This window comes from Clinocottus analis, unplaced genomic scaffold (assembly GCF_023055335.1).
Source record: "Clinocottus analis isolate CAN_PGR_092001 unplaced genomic scaffold, fCliAna1.0.p SCAF_19, whole genome shotgun sequence".
Taxonomy (NCBI): Eukaryota; Metazoa; Chordata; class Actinopteri; order Perciformes; family Cottidae; genus Clinocottus; species Clinocottus analis.
In genome coordinates, this window is record NW_027175920.1 from 5,478,097 (window position 1) to 5,501,363 (window position 23,267).

Here is a 23,267-nt window from a genome sequence, read left to right on the forward strand (position 1 = left end):
AAAAGGAGAACAATCAAGTACATGGTCAATCATAATTTATTCTTATGCTAAAATGTACAGCATTTTAAGTGACTGACAAAAGGAGAAAAGTCATAAATACAAGAATGTCATTCTGTCTGATTTTTGTGCACATAGCCAGGTATTTCCCTCCTGTTCTTACCAGCAACTCTGTACAGGTACAAAGGCTACAAAAGAGCAATATAAACATAAACACAAGTACAAGTTGCGTTTTACATGCAATCCATTAGCTTAGTTTGGTCTATTCACAGGCTCTATTCTCCTACACTTCGGTAAAATATAAATCCAACATTTTATAAAGATAGAAAACAAATCTACAGATGGAATGAAAACGTAGCTTTAAAGGCATTATGTAAAATATCAACTTTGGACTAAATTTATATTTTCTTTATTGTTATTCATCATTATAATCATTTAGTTATTTTAAATTCTGCCACACTTCTGAACCTTTTGAAATGTTTTAGAATTTTTCAGGGTACAAACACTGAGATATGCTTTGTTATTTTGACAGAAATCAGTCTGCTTTATTAAACAGAAAGCTGCCTCAAGGAGATCTGTTACAAAAGACTTCAGAATTATACATACATAGCAATAAAACCTCTCAAATCGAACATAAAACAGGACTAAGTTTACATTTTTTTACATTATTAGAATTAACAAAATATAGTTTTATCTTTCTCCCTGCGGAGGGAAACCTAATAAAGGCCAGATATCTTTAAAATGGCTTGCTATTAAGCACAACACTTGTACAGTACTACTCAATGCACTGTCACTAACAGAGACTGAAGCATGCTAGTTGTCACTTTACAAAATAAGTACAATAATTTAAATATACAAAGGCATGAGTATAGTACAAACTAATTGTCAGCACTGTTAGACAGGTACACTGAACAGGTTCAAACGGCCACTAACTCCACTTGTAGCAGGCACATTAAATGGCTTCATTTGAGGCTGCTACACGACTGCAAGACCACTGATGAAATCTCTACCGCCGAGCTCTGAACCCGCCTGCTCTAAAGACACATCAGAGACACAAACACTAATTAAATAGATTTTCATCGTAATGATGTAAGGCTTCCCATCTGGAGAAACAAAAATACTTTTTAACATTAGCTTCAAATCTACTCGTTTGATGAACATTTTTGCATTCTTTCCAAGTGCTGCTGCTGGTTTTTAAGTAATAAAACAATAACAAACAACACAAAAAAAAGACACCAAAAAAAGAAAGAAAGAAAAACAGAAAGCAAAAGGCCAGATCAGTGCATCTTTAAACAGCAAAATGCACGTGAGAAGGACCAGCGGAGTCCTGCGGGGGAGTTACCGCCGGATGAAAGGCCCTTTCAGGGTCTGCTTGGACATGCCTGTGTTCATGTAACCATGGTGACCAGCTGGAGTGTACACCATGTTGCCATGTGGTGGAGCCTGCATGGGCTGCTGGGGGTATGGCTGTGTTCCCATCATGCCCATCTGCATAGAGTACTGGGGTGACTGGTTCATGTAGGCATGGTTGCCGTGGTAGCCGCTGTTCATCATGGGCTGGCTCATGCCGTAGCCGTTCATGGCGTTGAGCGAGGGCATGTTCATGGAGTTGACGTTGTAGCCCGGCGCCGGCATGATGTTCACGCTCATGCGCGGCATGGCGGCCAGCGTCCTGGACGGCGCCTGCATGGGCACGGCCTGCGGCGGCCGAGCGTACATCTGCTGCTGGTGGTGGTGCGACAGCGGGGCGGACTTGGAGCGTGCCGAGATGTGACTCTTGGAGGCCATTTGGGGCTGGATCCGCTGCGAGGGCGGGATGCCCATGTTGCGCTGCAGCATCATGGGCGACGGAGAGCTGAGACTCGGGGGCGGGGTCATGGTGGCCTGCACCTGCGGGTTGGGGACTCGATGCTGGGTCTGGGACAAAGAGACCAGGCTGGAGTGCTGGGACGACAGCGATGGGGTGTTTGCATAAGATGTGATGGGGTGTGAGGCCGAGTGGTTGAAAGGCAGCGAGTGAGGGTGGTCTATAAACGTGTTGGTGAACTGCTGCAGTTTGGCGAGACTGAGGCCCGACGACTGAGAATAATGCCCGTTGCCGTACTCCCCCTGATGGTTGATCCTCTCGTAGAGGGCAAAATTTGGGTTGCCAGATTCAGGAATGTCTGCCAGCTGCATGGTGGTGGTGAAGTTGGTGGGTATGGCACACTGTGCCATGGGCTGCTGCTGGCTGTGCTGACTGTGTTGATTGTGAAGGCTATGCTGAGCGTGCTGATTGTGCTGGCTGAGCTGATTGTGCTGCAGGTGGTGATTGTGGTGGTGACTATGCTGGTTGTGGGGATTGAGTTGACTATGCTGGCTTAGCTGATTGTGTGGACCGTGCTGATTGTGTTGGCTGTGCTGATTGTGGGGGCCGTGCCTGCTATGGGTGTTGTGTTGACTGTGTTGGCTGCGCTGGCTGTGTTGACTGTGCTGGCTGTTGCTGGGAGGCCTCTCCACCACCACGCAGCCCTGCGGCGACTTGACGTTGCAGTGAGGCGGCGAGCTCAGGCTGTTCTGCTGAATCATCCCGCAGCTGCCGGGGTTGACGGCGGCCATTTGCTGGCTCACGGCACAGCTGCTCTGGGCCAAGCCGCTGGGGGGGATGCTTCCATAGGAGCAGCTATTCTGGGAGGGGCCTGCCCCACAGATGCTGCCCCCCATGGTGGAGTCGTAGCTGCTGGGGTTCTCGTAGTTCTCAGTGGTGCTCTCAATGCTGCCCAGATCGCTGAAACCACTGTCCACCACCTGCTGCGAGTGATCCGACACCGACGGCACGTCCATCATGGGGCTCGTCTCCATGTTGTGGAGCGAGGGCACTGAGATGGCACTGTGGTCGGGGCTGATCTGAGTGTAGCCGCTCTCCAGGATGGAGACCGCCGGGCTGTTGACGGAGCGCACCGACTGGCTGGGATGCGATTGAGCAGAGGAAAGGGGGCTGCTGTGGTCCGACTGCGGGCAGTCATCCAGCGAGGTGAGCTGGGGGCTCTGAGCCACGTGGGCGTAGGTCGGCAGAGTCCTGCAGGGCTCTTGGCTCTCCACGCAAAAAACATTCTCCCTCTCAGTCTCCTGCGTCAAGGACTGAACAGCTTGGGCCGTCTCCGAGTCAATCTCTGTGCAGATGGGTGGCTCGTCCCTCAGCACGGGACTGAGTGATGGCCGCTCTGCAGGCTGAGGAGTTGGGTGATTCGGACAAGGACTGGACGTGCTTTCTTCCTCCGACTCAGAGTCTACAGGATTATCAGAGTCTACAGCTGCAACTGAAGCGATTGCTACTGCTTCAGGTGGTGGTGTTGCTACTGTCGTTTCTGTCACTGCCTCTTGGATGCTTTCTGCCGCTGTCGCTGGTTCCTCTTCATTACACGGTACTGTAGACGCCTGCTGACTCAACTCGGAGTCATTGTCTTCTTTCGGGTCTAAAAAAGCTGGGGTGCAGTCGGGTATTTCTTTCAAACTCTGTTCAAGGTCTGCTTTGATGCTCTCAGGTGCTGCAGTCTTGCTGTGACTGTCATCTTCATCATCTGCATCCTGATCCTCTATTCGAGTTCGCTGCTCGTCCTCCTCATCATCCTGTGCGTTGTCATTCTCCAGTGATTCTACCCTGCTGTGCTCCACATCTTTGGCTGGGGAATCCTGCCCGGGTTCACACTCTCGCTGGTCATCTTCAGGCGGTTCCGGGGAATCACATCTGTCCTCGAGCCTGGAGGACATGGCGGCAGGTGAGGCGGCAGGCGAGCACACCGGAGAAGCCACCGGCGATCCTTCAGGGGAGCTGGACTTCTGGGAGCCATGGTCAACAGGACTCGGGGGCTCAGAGAGAAGCCTCTCTAGCGTTATATCTGGACTAGCCGAGCCTCGACCGGCTTTGCACTCCTCATCGGCACTGACAATATCCTGGTCTGGCTCCTCTTTCGCTTCCTCGGTGTGAATATGGTGCTGCTCTGCCTCCATCGGAGTTTCAGGGGGCGTGTAGAGGTTGAGCTTGAAGCCCAGCTTTCGTTCATTCTTGAGCCTCCATTTAGGAGGGCCACGTTTTACTCCTTTCGGCCAGCCTTTCTTCCGCTTCACTGGACGGGGTCTGCTGGGTCTCTTCGACATGACGTTAGCCCCTGCAGTATGGAAATGAAACTCACTTAAATTTTCTGGAACACTGCTATAAAACAATGTTCTAAGAAACAAGATGGTGCATTGTAGTTGTATGACAGTCAGTATGCAAATACCTTCATTCCAGTGTTCAAGTGTGTCTTTTTGTGCATTTTTCTCCAGCCTCGGACGACCTCTCCGGCGTTTCATTGGTGTAATTGGTGTCTTCTCCTCTTGTTCCTCCTCCTCGTCTTCTTCTCCCATTTCGCCCACTCTGCAGGTGCGCTCCAGCAGGGGCATAGGACGCTCATCCTCCGAGTTGTCGAACGGCTCATTCAGCACCTCAGTCGTCTCAGAGATGGTTTCTGTTGTTACACTGCTGTTTATTCGCTTTCTTTTACGCCCTCTCTTTTTGAGCACAATGGTTCTCTGAAAGCAAATGAAAAAGAAACCAATGAAAACAGAATAAAAGCGCCATTAGAGTAGAGTAGTTTTGTAAAGACTGAACTAAAGGGCAAGAGGTGGATGACCGCCAGGAGTATATAGCAGAAATTCACACAGGCTTTTGCGCTAAATACAAAAATGTTGAAACCTCGCTGCGAGACTAAATCTTTGAGCATTGCAGCCCGATGTGGAAAACCACAAATTAGACGGGCAGAGTAAGCAGAAACCATGGTCTATATTTTACATTCTCCAGTTGTATCTCACCGGCAGCCTGCAACTCAAACACTTTCATATCCGAAATCCTTCACAAGAAGAATGTCACAAAACAATACTGTAACTAATTCACTGAACAAACTCAAGCAGCCTGTGTTGTTCTTTTCTGGTTTCCATACTGGTTTTGTTAAAACGGTTCCACTGACATCATGTAATATTATCTCCAACACAAGGGGGCAGTGCCATATAGAAAAAACAGATGTAAGAAGCACAGAGGAGGGCAGTAAATTAACCATGACCATTGACAGTAGTACAAGGTTTAGCCTGCACAGTCTCGACACCAGCAGTGAAAACACAATCTATTATCTACAGCTGCAGGCACACAGGGAGGCTCCAGATGACAGGAGGAAGCCACTGAACCCTCCACTGAATTCATGAATATTTATCAAACCTTTCCGTCTCACTAGAGTACACAACCTGGTCTCTAATGAAGGAAAATATCTAATGATATACATTCAATCCCACTTTGTCCAACAATAAAACTCCAGATAGTCAATGAAATATTCCCACCGAAGGGTAATAGCTGCATTGTGGTGATGTAAAAGAGGCATGATTCATGTCAACAAACAATAAAAGTCACCTTTCTCTTGGCTGCAAGCATTGCATGGGCTTTTGTCAGGATGGGTGGTGAGCCATCGGAGTCATCGTCGTCGTCGTCATCATCATCGGCTTCGTCATCACTCACTTCCTCCAACTGCTGGATGCGCCTGGTCCAGGACAGTGCAGAGCGGCGTTCGTAGGTCCTGTAGGGAACCTTGCAGCGGACCTTCGTGAGAGGTTGCCTGCTACCGTGAGTCATCATGAAGCCCTCCCTCTCCTCCTTCTCCCAGCAACTGGCCTGCTCTTTCAGCCGCTCAGCCTGGTAATTAAACAGACAAGACACATTATCTCTGGGAAAGGCGCACGCACAGCTCCAACATCTGAGCAATGAGGCTAATGGGAAAACAAGAGATTGGAATTAACATCATGACAAATAAATCACTGCAGGTTTCTCCTGATAATAAGAGCAGTGTCCTGATTGGATACGTGCCCGTCATGGAGGAAACATTTCCGTTAAGCAACCGTGGAAAGATTGCATTTCATGGAATATTCAGCACCATCAATTATGTAGTAACTGATTTAGGGCAATTTTGCACAACATTAGATGCCTGCTGACAGCGATAATGCTTTTCCCATTAATGGCCTCTATTTGAACTCTCCAGCTAATCAAACAAACATCCAATAACAGCATTGCAGGCAAGTGTAAACAAATAACTAGTGTCTCATGATTGAACAAGGAAACTCACATCCATCTCTGCCTCCCTCTCCTCCTCAGACAGGACGGCGTTGAGCGTCGTAGAAGGTGTCCAGCGCAGGGCGTGGGGTTCTACCTCGTTGCGATGCGGGTTAGCCCTCAGGATCTCCGTGTGCCTTTGAATCAATCGCTCTCTTCTGATCAACACAATCCTAGGTCACAGTGAGGAGAATACAATGAGTTAATGTCAACAAAAGAAGCGACGCGCTAGCTAGGTTAGACAGAGGGTGATGTGTGGCTGAATGCGAGCACAAAGACGAGCTCTTTGGGACAGCAGGTGCTCCGTGTCCTTGGGGGTGCTTAACCTGACTTACTTCTGTCAATATTCAGCTGCATTAATGGATACGCTGTTAAAAATACCCGCTGGCCTGGATAAGTCAGACAGCATAGAGAAGCGGCAGCGCAGGCTGAAGGAGACTGCGGCTCGGAAACTGACCTGCCATCCTGTCTGTCAATCATGCCGAGCTGCTGGAGAGTAGCGGCGATGTCATGTGGACACATCCCAGTGGCCCTGCTTATTCCTTTAACACTGATGTGTTTATCTGGGTGCTTATAAAGGTACTCCAGTATGACACTTTTCCAATATGCCAGGTAGGATAAGCGACCCAGATCTGACAGCGGCTTCTCCGGGGAGCCGGCTTGTCCTTCTTGCCTGGTGAGAAGGTAACCTAAAAAGACAAGATTCAAACAAAAAACAAAATGCTTTAGTCAAGCTATAGGCTGCTGCTGGGCTATTTCAGATTGCAAGTCAATCGCTACACCTCCTCCCTTATGCATTACATATTCATGTAAGGATGTGACACCAAACCCTGGTTGGGATTTCACCTTCAAATAATATAAAGGGAGGCAAGGCAATCAGTTTTACTCTCCTTCAACCTCTGTCAGAAGCTATGATACATGCTGGCAAGGGCAACAAAGGAGGTTTAAAGAGGGGAGTTAAGAGGAAACAAAGCGACAGAGCGAAACAGAGAAGCAGCTGGATGTCATTGCTCACAAGAGACTGCACTTAGGAGAGATAATGAACAAGAAAAAAAAACTAATATGTATCTGTGTGTAATTAGTTTTATAGCGGCCCTGTCAAGGGTCATCCATTATGAGCGGCATGAAATTAATTAATGCCTTTTAATGTGCACCCACTACAGAGAACCAAACAAGCAAATCTAATCACCAAACAGTGAACACATAATATTGCAGTAATTATGACAATATTCATTACTAAAGCTAAGAAGAGGCGCCTGTGATAACAAACACTTAAAAATGAATATTCAAATAAATGAATTGAAAAAAGTCACTTTACAAAAATATTATCATTAATAAACCCAAAACAAAAGAGCTGCTCTGAGTTCTTTGGATAATGATTTGAAAGGGAACACTTTTCACACAGGCGCCCACTAATGCTCTGCTCTCAGAGCTACCTGAGACAAAGTGTTCCTCTGATACAATCTAATATAACAGAAAATCTTAATCTAAACAACTTCCAGCTCCAAAGCTACATTTTCCAATAAAGCCTTCAAAGAGCTCAGAACTCAGCTGTGTTCAATCTCCCTTAATCCCTGTCTTTGTTATCAGCACACTCTCAATATCACAGATCCTCTTGCATCTCAGTGTCTCAATGGCTCCCAAAGTGAACAGGAAATCAAATGCTCCATTACCAGGCGGCCTCCCTGCACTCGCTCCTTTCCCTTTCCACACCCACACACCCACACACACAGCAATGAGACAACTCTTCAAAACAATAAAATGTCTATAATGACAAAAAAAATGCCTGCCTAAACACAGAAATCCACTCAAGGCAGCGACTGTTTTTCAAAGTGGACCGCAAGGCTTTAAATATTGTATGTGCTGCATTTACTGGGCTGAAACATAAAAGCAGGATCTACACCTCATCACGAGTCAAGGAGAGTGAATTGGGGGCATTTTCTGTGAAAAAGCGGTCGAGGCTTAGAAATACTATTGGCCATCACATAATGTATGCAGCTAGAACGTTATATTTATCACTCCTAATCTTCTGTGATTGCCTAAATACTGTTCATGAATGCTCTTGATTAGGCTACTTCAAAGCCTTAACCAAATAACAGCACCTTGCCACAAGCTACAAATTCACCCCTTAATCTGAAATTGTTTGTTAAGGCCAATAAAGAAAAACAAAAAAAATCTGTTCAGTGGTCTAAAAAAGCATTAGAGAACTTACTGAAATCAATAAGGAACCTTCCAAATCCTTGCCTTTGGTACTGAGGCATGATCATTATGCAGGAGACATTGTACTTCTGCTGGCAAAGCTTTTCCTGAGGGAAGGAGAAACAGATCAAGTATGTCAGCGCTCTGCTGAAGCTGGCAATTTACTGCACCTGCCATTGTCCTTGTCTAAAGCTGTGCACAAGCACATGCACGCCTCACACACAGGGCGAGAAGCTATTTTAAAAACGCATCACTCGGTTCTGAATTGTAGCGACAACAAATGATGACTATTTTATTGTTGGTTAATCTGTCAATTGGTCTTAGATTATTTGATTCTTCGTTTACATTAATAAACTGTCACATGGTAGTGACAAACTGTTTGCCATAAATATCATCATCCTATTGCATTTTCATTTATTTTACATTATTATAACAAATAAACAATGATGTAACAAAAGACAAAAAGCAGGAATACCTCACACTAAAGAAGCTGTAACCGAATAGATTTTTTTTAGATTTTTGCCTGGCTAATCGATTAAATCGACTCACCATTTAACCACTACAGTGAATAAATTCAAACAGTGAGGTTTTACTTTATCAGTATCAGCATGAAATAATGATGTGCGGTGTTCGTTCATTTGCCATATAATCACTCAGTAATTCTTACCTTGGAGAAATAGCCCACAAGATGACAGCCTTTCTCATCATTCTTTGTAAGTATGTAGAAGAGGAAAGGCTCCACATCATAATACAAGGTCTTGTGATCCAGGAAAAGCTTGGCTAACAGGCAGAGGTTTTGGCAGAATAGTTTGCTGACATTTCCATCAACCTAAACATGGAATAAAAAGACCAAGAGGACACTGTTCAAACAGTTCCCATTTTCTCCCTCCTCCTCTTCCCAGAACCCATTCAGTGGAATCTCATGCAGCATACAGTTATTGCTTTATTGCTGTAAAGGGAAGCTGACCTCAAATACGGAAAGGTCATCCTTTCTGTAGATTTCATTGGCTGGTGGGTGGAACCAGCCACACTTCTTTGTGTGTCTCTGGAGAATGTTTTTGCTCCTCATGTACTTCAGACAGAACTCGCACAGATAAAGCTTTTGTAATCTGACAAAGACAAAAGAAAGAGATGCGGTTTAGAGCTTTTTTTTTTTTTAAAAAAAGGACACTGAAAAAAAATGCAACTCGATAACAAAGACACTGTCATTATTTGTTGAGTAAAAGCAGCATTAACCTTGAATATTCAGGAGGGTAAGGCGACGAGTACCAGGTTTGAATCTCATACTTCCCAAATTCAATGAGGGCAGGGCATCGCATGGAGTCTGTGTTCATCAGAGATCCAGTTCTCTGTAAGAAGATTGAACAAAAGCAAATGGATGAATACGGTAACCCAGATGATCCAATCTTACAGTCTCTCTAATAACCACTGCATGAAAACAGTAACCTGACAAAAATCCTCAAATCAAGATTGTGATTAAACTTGATCTAATTAAATCGGACCAAAACCTGCCACGAGTAAGATGTTAAATACTTATTCGTCATGTGGGTTGGTTTTTGAGCCTGAACTGAAGATAATTGGGTTAATATTTGGGGAAGCCAGACCAAAGCGACAAACTCATGGAATGGAAGAACATTATACAATATTTTGTAAAACCTTTATATATAACAAAAGGTTCTCGGCTACAAAACAAACGTTTGGGGTAGTGTGGCTATTTTCAAATCCTCATGTGAATTTGGCAATGAGTATATTTGGTAATTAAGTTGATTGCTCTTTCGTTACATTTTTTCCATGATTAAAAGGATGGCACAGGATGCAGCTATTGAAAATACCTGCAGGAATGGCTAAACCATATAAACAAAGGACGACTGGAATGTAAATGTCACTGAAATATACTTTACTAACTTCTATGTATCGACCATTGAACAATATGTTAAATAGTGGACAGCTTTTACAGTGTATATGTTTTGCGCTGCCCATGTTCACCCCTTAGTTTTTAAAATGTTTAGCTGCTTTCTCATTGTTCTCACCTGCACGCCGACGTCCTGAACATGAGTGAACATCTCAATGTCCTCCTCTGTCACGTGTTCTCTGGACATTGCCGCAAAGTCGGCTTGGGCCTCCTGCTTCACGCGAAGCTCCCCGTTGTGCCCTGTTGCAGGTACAATAACACAACATCAACACATCAGATAGCACATCAATACCGAGCTGTTTGAAGCAGCCTTGGCTGAATAATCTCATAAATGCATTCTATGCAAATGTGCTTATACTGTGAGTACTGCTGCTGAGCCTGTTTGAGGCCGTGTCTCTGTGGAATTTCATAATGTATCATCTTTGCATGTTTATATGAAAATCCCTAATGTAATGAAGTGAAACTAAATCACTCTAATTGCGTAACCGCTTTCATGTGCTTAGTCATCCACCAAGACAGTTTCCCATGAATGAAGAAGCAGATGCAGTGAAGGGAGCAAGTGTCGACATGAAAAGCAACTGATGTTGGAAAGCAGGCAGTAATTTTATGAAAGACATCAACACCATGACATAACCACCAAAACAAAAACCCATTATAAGTGGACGTGATGTGTCATTAACATATTTATGGAAATGTGCTGCTGGGGTAAGTAGTGTTTGTGCAGTATATTGTTTAGAACTGCTTGAAAGATATATCCATTTGTTTTTCCTATGTGTTATCTTTATAAACTATGACTTCATTCCCAAAGACAGTGAAATGTAAGGGTTACTGCACTTTTGGCTATAATCATCATGTCAGCTCTGAGTCAACTTGGGTGGGTGAATCACTGGATTGTATGTGTCTAATGACCGCTGGAAGTGAGGTTGAGTGGAGACAGTGATTTTAAGAGTGAAGGTGGGATGATGAAGACCGCTGATGTGACTACAGCCTGTACAAAGTAGTGATCACAACGTGCGCACTACTGCAGAGGGTCAAGGACAGAGCAAGGAGCAACATGAGGGAGTTAGTGGGCCATGCACTATGACAAAAGCCAACGGGCGAGAGGATGGAAGCCACGTAAACGCCGCAGCCAAGTCAAAAACGCAACGAAACTGGGTTAAGAAACTAAAAGAATTCAAATTAGGCAGAAGATTAGTAGTCTGTTAGAATGTTGAGGGTGTCTTCTCAAAGAAAAGATTAGCTCTAGTCTGGGAAAAAAAATAATAACTGCGAGTGTCAAGCTTTAAAAAAAAAAAAAATATGAAGAAGAAGCTTAAAGGTGTGGAGACGCAGGTCTTGGCTGGAGTTTCAAGCCTTGCTTACCATGATTATTCTCAGGCTTAATTCTTCCGTCTGTCAAGTCTCCCTTTCCTGGTGAGGGGGCTCCCTTCTGAGGGCTCACTTTATACCTCAGCCTGCCTAGCGTCCTGTGCTTTTTAAGGAAGGGATTACGTTTGAAATGACTGACCATCTTAAATGGGTGTCCTCTGGGTCGGCCCGGCCCAGCAGATGAGGAGTGTAACCTATTTTTATTAAACTCATTCTTTCCAAGGCGCTGGGGCCCCATTTTGGACGCATGGGTTGAATCCTGCTTATGATTCATGCGCTTAGGCGGTGCGTAGCAAGGTAGTCTCTTTTTCCGCGACTGTCCCTGAGTAGTATAAATGTGAGAGAGTCCGTCAAACAGTCCCTTAAGTTGGCTGCTATTGCAGAGACTACTCAGGGAAGGAACACTAGACAGGCTGGAGGAGCTCTGGGGCGAGTTAGCAGAGGTGGAGCTGCTGGACACCTGCGATGGGGGGCTAAGTCCCGGCAAAGTGGGAGTGGGAAGTGCAGAGGAAGAGGGGGTTATCTTTTGAGTGGCGTCAGCAGCAAAGGCAAACGGCTCTGGTGGCATGGACAGTTTGGGCAGACCGTTGTCTCTCGAGCTTAACTGTTTGGCGGGTGACTCTATGGCTACAGCTCGCAAGCGACGGCCCACAGGGGAAGGGGTAAAGAATTTGGAAAGCCCATCGATAAGCCCTTTGGTTTTCTTGTTAACGGTGAGTGTAGCTTGGGTGGAGGTGGGCGTGAGGGGGGGAGTGGTGGTGGGGGTGGAAGTGGTGAATTGGGTGGCGTCGACCACACAACAGGGGTCTGCAACAGCCAATCTGTCTCTGGCGTCCTTCACAGATGCAGCATGACCAGATGAAGGTGTGGAACAGACGGTAATCTTTTGACCCCTACCAGGTGACCCCCTTCCTCCAAGTGCTACCATGGAGCCGTCACCACTGGTTACAGACCTGCGAAGACAAAACATTGACGTAGAAGGTCAGATCTCACTGTTAGTCAAGTACTATATCTAAGTATGATTTTGAGGTAGATGTATTTTCATATTTTATGCAACTCAACCAATTCCTTTTCACTCCCGTGCATTTATCTGACATGTACAGTTACGAGTCACTTTGCATGTGAATAACTTCTTAAATTTGATACAATGTTATAAAGTACTCTACCAACAATGTATAATCTTGTTAAACTAGCTTCACCAACACAGTGAAAACAACACAAATGTTACCATTATGAATATTCCTTTTGACAAAAAGAAACAGTTATTCAGATCAGTGCACACTTACATTCTTTGTTTGAGCTTATTTCTGGGCCTTCCGATTGGCTTTGCATATCGACGTTTGATCTGATCGGCTTTCTTGTGCAGCAGTTTCTTCCCATTCTCCTTCGGCCTGCAGACTTGGCAGGCCCAGGTACCTGGAAGGTGTCCAAACACAGGGAGTACCGTTTGAGTGGGTTCATCAATTCAGAGGACATACAGTACATTCATTTGAAACATTTCCTTTAATACCGAGAGCTGGCGAGAATCTTGCCAGTTCCCAATGACAATTAATTACTCAGCACAAAGCGAAAATCCATAAGAAAAACACTGGGTCAATTCTCTGTCCAGTGGAATAGACTTTGTGTCAGCTTGTTGAGCGAAGTTATGTGACTTGTATGAATCGTATGCCAAATGTCCTTCTACAGTACGTGCGCCGTCATTACAAGCCTCGCTGTAGGGTCAGTACTGTAATCCAGAGATAGCAAATCTCCCCGGGGACGCTGGAATAATTTGATATGCATGCAAAGCTTCTAATAAGCCATCGTTGCCTCACTGTGTGCTGAGTGACAGCCCCAAACGGCCGTCTGTGAAGAAAAGGCTTTGAATTGACAGCAGAGAGGGAAACAGAGAAGCCAGACAGTGTAAACACCTCACCTTTTGGCATTCTTGAAAGCGGCGGGTCGCAGCATTCCATGTGAAAGCCCCGATCACATGAATCGCAGAATAGCATCTCATCCTGAAAGGCAACAGCAGGCATGTGTAAGGGATGTCCCTGTTGCATACATGCAACACCCTCCCCGTGTCATTTAAAGTCTTTTTGGAAAAATAAGCCCAATTGTGCACAGGAGAGGCTTTACAAATCTGAAAAACCAACAAATCCTCAGGGATTCACCAAAAGGGATCTACCTCCAAGCCAACTACACAGATAAATGGTGTGTTAGGATGTATACGACATTATACTTACAGCATTTTTCCCCTGTATTCGACAGGAGCTGCAGGTTTTGCATTCAATACACTGCCATCGTAATCTCTTCACATTTGAGGTTAATTCGGGGGAAAACTTCAGACATGACGGATGCCCTTCAGAAGCAATAGAAAATTCATATTAGCATAACACATTTTATCCTAGCGGCGACTGTGTCACAGAACTAGAGACACAGAGGCTTTTCATTTATCCACACAGTCTGGTTAAACGTTAACATATTAGATCATCAAAAAAAACAAAAACAATGGTGTGCCTGTACTGAATGTCCGCGACACTTCGTTCTCCCCCTCCCCACCACAAGTGGGGTCTAAAAACAGTACGATCAAACATCTGAGCTGCTAATTACAGATAATTTGATCTTAATGAGGCAGAAACAGTAGCAGCACTCATTCTAATGGAAGTCGATCCATGAAAGTCATGTAAAAGCTTGCCTTCTCCCTCACATGGTAGTAAAACAGCTGTTTTACAGTGAGAGCACAATTTGTGTACACTACGAGCAGTTAATGAAAACCACCTCGACGCTACTCAAGTCAAATTTGAGCTATAAAAATGTCACCAGGAGAACAATTCCTTACGGCATTTAAAATAATTGTTCAAACATAAATGACTCCTTGGCAGAGGTAATTTTATATGGGGGTTGGTAGCAGTATTGTCTGGAATGAAAGAACAGTAAAGGAAATGCCACCAATCTGCAGAGAGAAAAGGGTTGATCTTTGATCCGCTGTGCCTGGTGCACTCTATAAGAAGAACCTGAATTGAGCGAAAATGACTTGGGTGATTTCAGATTCTAATGGCCACTTATAGAGCATCTGCCCTTCTTTAGCCCACTGAGGGTTGCAAGCAATTTGGATCCCTTCAGCCACTTAATTTGAACATTGTTCTACCAATAAATCCCTTAAAGGACAGGGGAAAATGTGGAGCAAGAATGTGACATCTGCCCAACCGATGCTGAGAACTGCTGCAAGCAGCCAGGGTTTGGAGATATGATAATATCCATTATATTGAGAGATAATAGAATTTTGTCAACAAAACACAGATTTATCTACAACTGTTATACAGAAAGGTAGCTTTGATATCTTAGGTTGTTGCAGGCAATTTTGTAAATCAATGAGCAGCAATGTTTTATGGAAATATTGGACTTGGAGGATTTTTGCATCATTGGGTACAATGATTTGTCAGGTAAAACATTTGCATCCAAGACATTTTCATCTAGTTATATAAACATCTGGTATGCTGAAAACAACAATTACAATAAAATGCATACATCACATATATAACTATTGTGATATTAAATTGTAATGAGACATACCTTGATAGAATATATTATCCCTGTCACTCAGCCCTCCTTGCTACTATTGAAAAGTTACCATTTCTCATTAGTGTATGGCAAAAAATGATATATTATTGTATTGCTCATAGACTTGGAATGTTATGATGAATACCGTTACACAATGACAAAATCCTACGCTCCAAATGAATGATTACAGCTCATTGCATTTTATATTATAAATTGGATTTTGCATAAATGCCATATACTCATGTACATTGAGTAACTACTTACTGTTGTTCCTACCATACAGTCACACGGTTGCTTTTGAGCCTTTGCTCACATACCAATGGTTTTGTCCAGACTACATGCAGTATGTTGTGGCTCGTGAGAACCTCCAAGGCGACTTACCACTGCTCCCACAGTCTGCACAGGACAGCAGCTCTTCTGGCCGCTTGTCCCGATTTGACTCTTTCGTTCCAAGACAGAAACTGCATATTGGGATGGGGTCAACCCGGAGCTGGGTGGGAACACAAACAGAGACAAACTGTTTAAAAAACAGAAACAGGCACAGGCTGTGTATGAAGTGCTTGGAAGCCGGTTTGTTTTTGGACATTTCATCTCGTCGGGATTTTCAAGATCTCTGTAGAATTACTGCCGGTTAATGCAAGACAATAAAACCAGTGCGTGATTTAATGAAATGGCACACAAATATGAACTACAAAGCTCACGGAATGAAAAAAGGAGTTATCACAGAGTAGAAAATAAATAATAAATGAATCTCGTCCACCGAGATATTGAGATCCACCTCCTTTATCCATTACATGAATGGGTAAGTGAACTTAGTAATCATAGTTTAAGGGCTTAATCCAATTCTTAAAGCTTGCACTCCAGTCTGAAAGGATTAACCAGCATGTAATCAAATTACCTCAATAATAAAACATGCTCTCATTGTTACTGCCATGATCCACTGTAAATGTTGCAAGTCTCAGAACAAATACTCATTTAAGGGCTTACGGTTAAGTTCAGAAGAACTAAAATATGAGCTGAAGGTTTAAGAGGATTTCCCCATTGATGACACAGAATGAGAAGAGGCCGACTTCACAGAGGAAACTGGGGGAGACTTTGTGTCATCTATTCATAAAACAGCCGGTCAAAATTGGACCAGTCTTTGGCTGGAATCACGACCAGACTGAACCCACACTGACGTAATATGGCTTTCATGAGGCGTCCCTTTAAATATGAGATCATGTCCACAAGACTCGAGAGGAGCATCAGACAAACTGCTGCCTCCTTCCTTTGCTTGGGAGGAAGTTCTGTACGGAAAATAAAGTCACATGGGTGTGACAATAAATAACCCACCTCATCACTTTACACAATACCTCGTCAATTCGCTGGAGTTTTGAAGGGCACTCTGGGGATGCCCATAATTAGTTCCTGATTTCAATGACGCAGATCAGCATCGTGAACGCAACAAAATGTGCGACTTTGACAGATCTGTTGGTCGTGATCTCCTCACCCTATAGTTAAATTAGGGGGGGATGCCACCCTCCCCAGTCAGTCAACAAACACAAGACAGTGGCATCGTTTTAACCTGTCACAGCATCCACATGAACCCTAGGGAAATGCCGCAAGGACACAGTGGGGATTTTGTCATTGTTCCTGGCTGTTGTATCAATTAGCCGTTACGGTGAGGGGAAGCAGTTTACTGCCACATCAATGATTACTCTATTTTGCAACCTGCCAGGTCAATATTTGAAAGCTGCCACTGCCATTAGATGCTGACTGCTGCTCACACAGCTGTGATTATGGACATAAAACGCTGAAATGCTACTGTGTGATAATGTTATACTCTACAGGTGTAGCCTGTGTAAAGTAATCAATGGTATCAGTATCACATTACAAAAATGTATTCCAACAACAGGATTTCTCACCAATAGTTTTGAGAATTAATTATATGTTTAGATAGTTTATAAAGCCAAAACGTCAACAGCTATGGTGCCATCTTCTCACACCTGACTATTTCTATGTTTTCTTATAGTTGTAAATTGCATATCTTTGTGTTTCAGACTGCTGGTTGGACAACAGAACCAAAGTGAAGACAATCCGTTTCACTCACTATTTTCAGACACTGCAGAGACTAAAGGAATAATTGAAAAGATGAATCAATATTTAAATTTAAAAAAAAAAAAACTTAGTTGCTGCATTACATGTACCCCCAATGGTTTGTTAACTGGACTGCACAAAGACTGTCAAATTAGAGCTTATCAAAGTTCAAATCACACTTGCCCAAAGCAGAGATAAATGGAGAAATATTGTAATTTTGCCCTTGATCACAAGCCAGTCTATGTTATCACTGCTAAAATATGCAGCCAAAGGCGTTACAAAAAAGAAAGGCCTCAGTGTTGTGGTTACTTCAGAGTTATTATTACAATTTGTTTACGTACAAAAAGTACGTGTGTCATATCGATTATGAAATCACAGAGTTAATTTTTTTTCGAGAGCCTTAAAACTTAGATTTTGGGTAAACAAACATCACAAATATAATTAATACAAGAGAATTATAGACACAAGCAAGAACATTAGTGTAAAGACCTTGAAATTAATACGACATCAGAGCTAATATGCAGCCTGTGCATCTGCTGATGAAATGCTCAGAGCTGATAGGCAAGCTTTTTTTTTTTTTAAATAAGTCTTCACTTCATAAAATAGTCTCTGCTGACTGAGCTATGAAGTCTAATCCAGGAACTGGAGAATTAATTTCCATCAGGAATATTCTTAGGCCTGGTGATTAAAACCAATAGCAATTTGAAATCTGCACAGCACAAAAATGTGAAAAGAGAGAGAAACAAACACAGCTGAAGAGATGCTGATGATTTACTTGGGGATTCTAAATTAAGTATATTACAGGAAATTATGCTGCTTCAAAAGAGCAGGCTGTCCTGAGTGAGGGGGTGGGGTCCTATTAGAAAACTGCTGGTAGAGAGAGAAAGAGAGAGAGCACAAGTGGTTGCATAACGCAGCAGGGAAAAAAAACCTCATTCCTTGCCTTTGTTCCTGCCAGAGTCTCTTCAGAATCTAATAAACTCTAAACCAAGACTGCTCTTCTTTTCTTTTTTTACCTCAAAGTATCTCATATTCTCAACACACACACTTGTGCTTCAACAACTGAACAGGCAGAGATGTCTCATCCTTTGAAGTGAACGGGTAAACCTGGACTGGGCGAGGTGATGTCATCAGGCTGGGAGCAATAGGTTGAAATGTTCCAAATGGAAAACAGCAGGCCTTCCTCGGTTATGAGAACTATCGCAGGACACTGCGTCTCTAAACAGTTCTCAGTTTCACTTTTGGCCTGACCACAGACACAGTCACAGTTGTGGCTGCAGTATCAAGGTGTCGCTTCCTGATTATTCACTGTGAAACTGGTGGGGAGCAGGGCGACATCTCTATTGCCTGATGCTGCTCTATAGCCACTTCAGCTGCATAACTTGTGCACAAACTATTAGACCGCACTTCATCTCGACACGCGATCTGCAAAAAGCCCTGACAACAAACTATCCAGATGACTGTACACTGCACTTCAGGGCCATACAATGACAACTATTTCCATCTCCTGCACTTAACTGTGTCTTAAAATTGCGAAGCACGTAGAAAAATGCTGTCATTTTACAGACTTTTGTCTGTAGTGTGTTGTAGCTTAGCACTAACAATAGAGATACGGTTTCTGTAAACCACCCTTGAGGTGCTAAAAGCAGCGGAAACATTGCAACCTAGAAGTTTGTTTATATGGTTTTATTTCCTCTCTGTGGGGCAGCTCTGTTAGCACAAAAGTCCTGACAGCTGCATTCAGACCGAGAATATTCTGTCCTGCAACACATTCTTCAGCTGCCATTTCTCAGCGCCGTTTGTGACGACTAGTTTGTGCTCATACTCTCATAAGTTAGCAATATAATATCCAAAATCTTTTACTAATGCTTCGCTCCGCAGAAGACTGCCAGCCACATCCCTAAAGGTCATTAGGCTGGAGTTACATAAGCAGTGGGAAGCCTACAGCAGACTCCCTTCCACACACTGTCGGCATGACTTTCTGATTATCCAAGCTCTCATATTATGGAGATAAACAACATCACAGCCCCACAGGGACGCGCTCTAGTGGCGTTGCTTCTGACCCACCAATCTAGCGACCCAACTATTACGATCAGTAATACAATTCCCATCAAGAAAAATGCCACTCAGTTGTGGCCCAAACTTTCCAACTTCCTCCTTGGTAATGACATCATGGAAATGCCACCGTTTGAGTTACAAAAAAAGTCCTTAGCTCTCGCAAAAGAGCACTTTACTACGTGTTAGAGCTGTGAGAAGGTTGAAATCAATAACGTGCTTGGAAAGAAATGTTGGCAGAAAAGTGTACTATTATGTAGTAACAGCAGGGTAACAGCAGCATACAACTGCTCCACGGTAAGTTGAGGTTAAGCATGAGATAGAACAGAGTGAGAATGCAGAGGCCAAGGTGTGTGTACCTGGTCTCGCTCATGGGGGAGGAGTGTCACGGACGACAGGACCAAGGGGGAAGCACTTGGACACCTGGAGCCCCTTCCCTCCGCACTGCCGTGGCTGAGCTTATACCGCGGGCCGTTTTTTGACAACCTGCTGTTGTTAACCGACCGCTTGGCCGCCAGCCGTAACCGCTGCCGGAAAGCAGGGTTAACAACAATGTTTGAGAGGTCATCCTGGTTCCTCAGATACCTCTCGATGTTCTTCAGTGAAGAGCCATGGGTATCATCCAGGGCCTCGATGGCCCTCTTGAGTATTTTATTCCAATCAATATGGCGCAGATCACTTGAATTCCATATAGATTCCTTTGATGGCACAGACACGTTTGCAGGCGGGATTGATCCAACTCTCCCGGGATTTCCTGGGTCCTTGTAGGAGGCGCTCCCCTTATTTGTAACCTTGAGAATAGAGCCATCGTGAACACTTAATTCCAACTGCTCAAGGACGGTCTTCTTGTCCAGTCCATGCGAGGTGGCCACCGCATGACAAATTCTCTCCTCTGAAGGCCTCTGCTTTTGCCTTTTGATTTTCTGTATTGCTTCAAGAATCCACTCCGTGTACAGAGGGTTGGCAAGTTTTACCATGGTTGAACAATTACACTCACAAAAATGCGATCCATACAGATTCCCCCTTTCTGCAGCTGAACACGGGATACATCCACATCCTTAGTAGGGTCGAAAAGTTACGCTCCACGCCGGCATTCACAAATGTATTCTCAATCCTGGGTATCTGACATTGGTCTTGAGGAAAAGTTGGCACGAGTAAATTCCACAATGGTAGATACTGACTGACTTGAGGCTTTATTTATTTAACTCCAGATCAAATCTAAAAAGAGAGAAGGAAAAACAAACTGGTCAAACACATTTGTAAAATACAATCTCCCCTGTGATAGCTGGTTATTTCTTTATATTCACATTCTCTAAACTAGCCTATTGGAAATAAAAGCTCAACCAGAAGAATGCAGGGCGTTTAAGATGTGTTAAAACATGAGAAACAGATGCATAAAAACAGATGCAGGAGCTGTCATGGTTGCTGAAGAAATTCGAGTGACTTAATCCAGTCTGACACTATAATCCACACACCAAACCAGATGTCCATTTCCAAAGAGACCATTATTTTGAACAAAAATAGTAAGTTTAAACACTGTGACAGGTTGCTAGAAAACTTCTATAGAGTTGTGAAAAAGTATAAAACAGTCTCCTCGACGGATAAATGTTTTCAATTTCAGACTGCTCGTCGACATAAAAAAAAAACAAAAAAAAAAACAAGTTCACATTTATTTCTGCAGCACGTAATCTTCCAAAATGTCACGGGAACATGTCTCAGTCTAAACACACATGAACTGACTAAAAACACACACAGAAAAGAGATCACACGTAAACTTTAACCGTTACTTGTCCGCACGCGACTTTTGACAGCTCGACGTCCGCAACGAAGAAACTGATCGGCGCGAGCTTTTTTAATGACGAGATGTATAATCAATGCTCACTTCCTGACAGCTGCCGGACGTTTGAGACACGTCTGCGAATAACCCCCAAGCCGCTTAGCGGAGGAAAAACCCCGGTAACAACTACGCAACAAACCTAGAGTTGTGCTCCGCTGATAAATGACAGTGTTTCCAGCATTACTGATGTCACCTAAACAGTCGCCATTTTGTTACAATGTTGTAGTTTACATGAATCCGACATGACGCTGATTACAATCCAATGGAGTCTCATTAAACCTTACCTACACTAATGTGCCCTCCCTAGCAACTTCAATATTGGCTGTAAAGACAAGATCCGATTTCTGGTTTGATAAAGCACATGTCAATCTTTATGTATGAGCTCACTCTCGGAGGCTCGGCACTGGCTGTGTGATCTGTCACTTCACTCAATTGACCCGCCTCTTAAGGTGCCGTCAGTGATAAATGGATATCATTTACCTCAAACACTCGTAATATCTGGACTTACAGCTGCAAACCGCAGTGGCGGGACACCATAAAAGCATAAATAAACTATAACGGGCACAAACTGGCTGAGTGACGACTAAACGAGATAAATATTTAACCTCATTTGCAAACCGTTTAACGCCGGCCCACCTTTACTTAGGTTCCTCCTTGAAACAGTTGGTTACACTTGAAAGTGATTTGGAACATTATAGACTTTAATTGGCTGTTTGTTAAATCTATCATTTGTTTGCATAAAAAACCTGCAAAGGCTCACGCGCGGATTTAAAGTGAAACACATTTTTATATCATATAAATTCCAGGTAGCATATTCAAGACTCCTGCAGGCTAAACGTGTCTCAGCTATCGCCTCCTTCCCCCCTTCTTTATCTTCCTCCCTTTTCATTATTTCCCCGAGAGGAGCCGTAATTCTCCTGATATTTAACATTTCAACTATGTGACGTTAAATTGGCGGCGATAAATAAACGTTGCGTTGTAGCTCTCTCTCCACGTCTGCAAGCGACATAATAAACGTCCTGTGTTGCGCTGTGCAATGATGGCATGCCCTCTTTATCACCCATTAACTATCAAATATCTCCAATGAGGGAAAATAGTGAGCCCTGGAGGGAAAAAAGACGTTCATCGGGGAATACAAGTTAACACGACTGCCGGAAGAGCAGCTCCTTCATCACTGCTTTTCAATTATGTATCGCTAGTTTCTTTAGCTCCCATTTCTCAGCTTCAGCTCCGCTCTCGTTTTCCATATTTTATTAGGAAATGATACACAGCCTCCTTGGATTTTTCCACATCGTTTTGTTGGATGTTACGCAAAACCGACCTATCTAAATCTGCCGCCGCCGTGGGCGAGAAAGACACAACAAATTAACGCCAAGTTTCATGCAAGGGTGAAGATAACTAGTAAGCTTATGAAAGGAAGAAGAAGAAGAAAAAAAGAAAAACGAGGGCATAGTCTACCGTAAATATTTGCTGGTAGTTTACCTCTTCAAGTTTTCCCCCCCTCGGATACTCCTCTTCATTATCGGAGAAACGTCGAAGGATACATGTGCAGCGACATATCCAAGCGATTTCGTGGGATTTGATCTCTTGAAACGAAGGCTGAGAAGCTCGCGCCGAGACATGGAGAGGACCTGATAACAACTAATTGAAAGGTTAATCTACATAGCAGCCTGTGACAAAGTGGTACCCTCCCCCTTCTTCTTCTCCCACTGTAGACATCCCTACTTCAGTGTAGTGGAGCGGACCGTCGCCCCTTTAGTGCGCTCCTACAATGATATTGTCAATTTCACTTCCCCCCCCACCCCCTCTCCTCCATCAACATGTCCAGTGATGAGCCAAGAGGAACATTTTTACACTACATATTTTTGGTGGATTAGTCTCTGCAGGCTTCATAAGGCACTGCTACTTTTACACCAATGTTAACATTTATTCCCTAGGGCTTTTTTTTATTTTTTAACTTCCATTGGTGTGCAGTAGACAGAAGATCAAATGTGACTATTTGTGTTATAAACACATAGCTTTTTATTTTAAACTGAACTATTTCTCGCCCTGGCCAGTCTACCAAGGGCAGTATGGGATATCATACACTAACACCATAATCTGCTAATTAACTTCACCATGCCCGAGGAAGAGCAATAGTTGTTAGCAATAATGTAGATCATTAAATT

At 43.8% G+C, this 23,267-nt stretch overlaps 1 protein-coding gene and 1 long non-coding RNA gene across 9 annotated transcripts; one reads left to right on the forward strand and one right to left on the reverse strand.

Annotated features, from left to right (window-relative positions):
- Positions 1-30: 30 nt before the first annotated feature.
- On the reverse strand, positions 31-22,840 carry kat6b (K(lysine) acetyltransferase 6B). 8 transcript variants are annotated; one of them, XM_068582776.1, is made up of 17 exons: positions 22,582-22,840; positions 19,622-20,480; positions 15,513-15,621; positions 13,814-13,929; positions 13,504-13,585; positions 12,875-13,004; positions 12,486-12,541; positions 10,339-10,460; positions 9,545-9,657; positions 9,276-9,417; positions 8,976-9,137; positions 8,322-8,415; positions 6,567-6,798; positions 6,123-6,282; positions 5,417-5,695; positions 4,257-4,548; positions 31-4,145 (listed from the first exon to the last, which is right to left on the reverse strand). In XM_068582776.1, exons 2-17 carry the CDS (start codon positions 20,237-20,239, stop codon positions 1,336-1,338), a joined length of 5,517 nt encoding a protein of 1,838 aa, XP_068438877.1. In that variant the 5' UTR covers positions 20,240-20,480; positions 22,582-22,840; the 3' UTR covers positions 31-1,335. The 8 variants fall into 8 exon arrangements, with proteins under 8 accessions (XP_068438877.1, XP_068438869.1, XP_068438873.1 ...); XM_068582768.1 differs by having other exon boundaries at positions 11,583-12,541; XM_068582772.1 differs by lacking the exon at positions 22,582-22,840 and adding an exon at positions 22,558-22,581 and having other exon boundaries at positions 11,583-12,541.
- On the forward strand, positions 12,243-18,168 carry LOC137789332 (uncharacterized). The gene is made up of 3 exons (XR_011077832.1): positions 12,243-12,301; positions 12,432-12,569; positions 17,171-18,168. It is a non-coding gene; the product is annotated as an uncharacterized lncRNA (long non-coding RNA).
- Positions 22,841-23,267: the final 427 nt, after the last annotated feature.

Bases quoted from the DNA above. Each gene is read 5' to 3' on its own strand.
- kat6b (XM_068582768.1), bottom strand. From the start codon at position 20,239: ATGGTAAAACTTGCCAACCCTCTGTACACGGAGTGGATTCTTGAAGCA. The intron at 10,461-11,582 runs GTAAGCAAGGCT...TACCTGCAACAG, and splicing joins TAAGCCTGAGAATAATCATG to GGCACAACGGGGAGCTTCGC. The intron at 8,416-8,975 runs GTAAGAATTACT...TCCTTCCCTCAG, and splicing joins TTGTGGGCTATTTCTCCAAG to GAAAAGCTTTGCCAGCAGAA.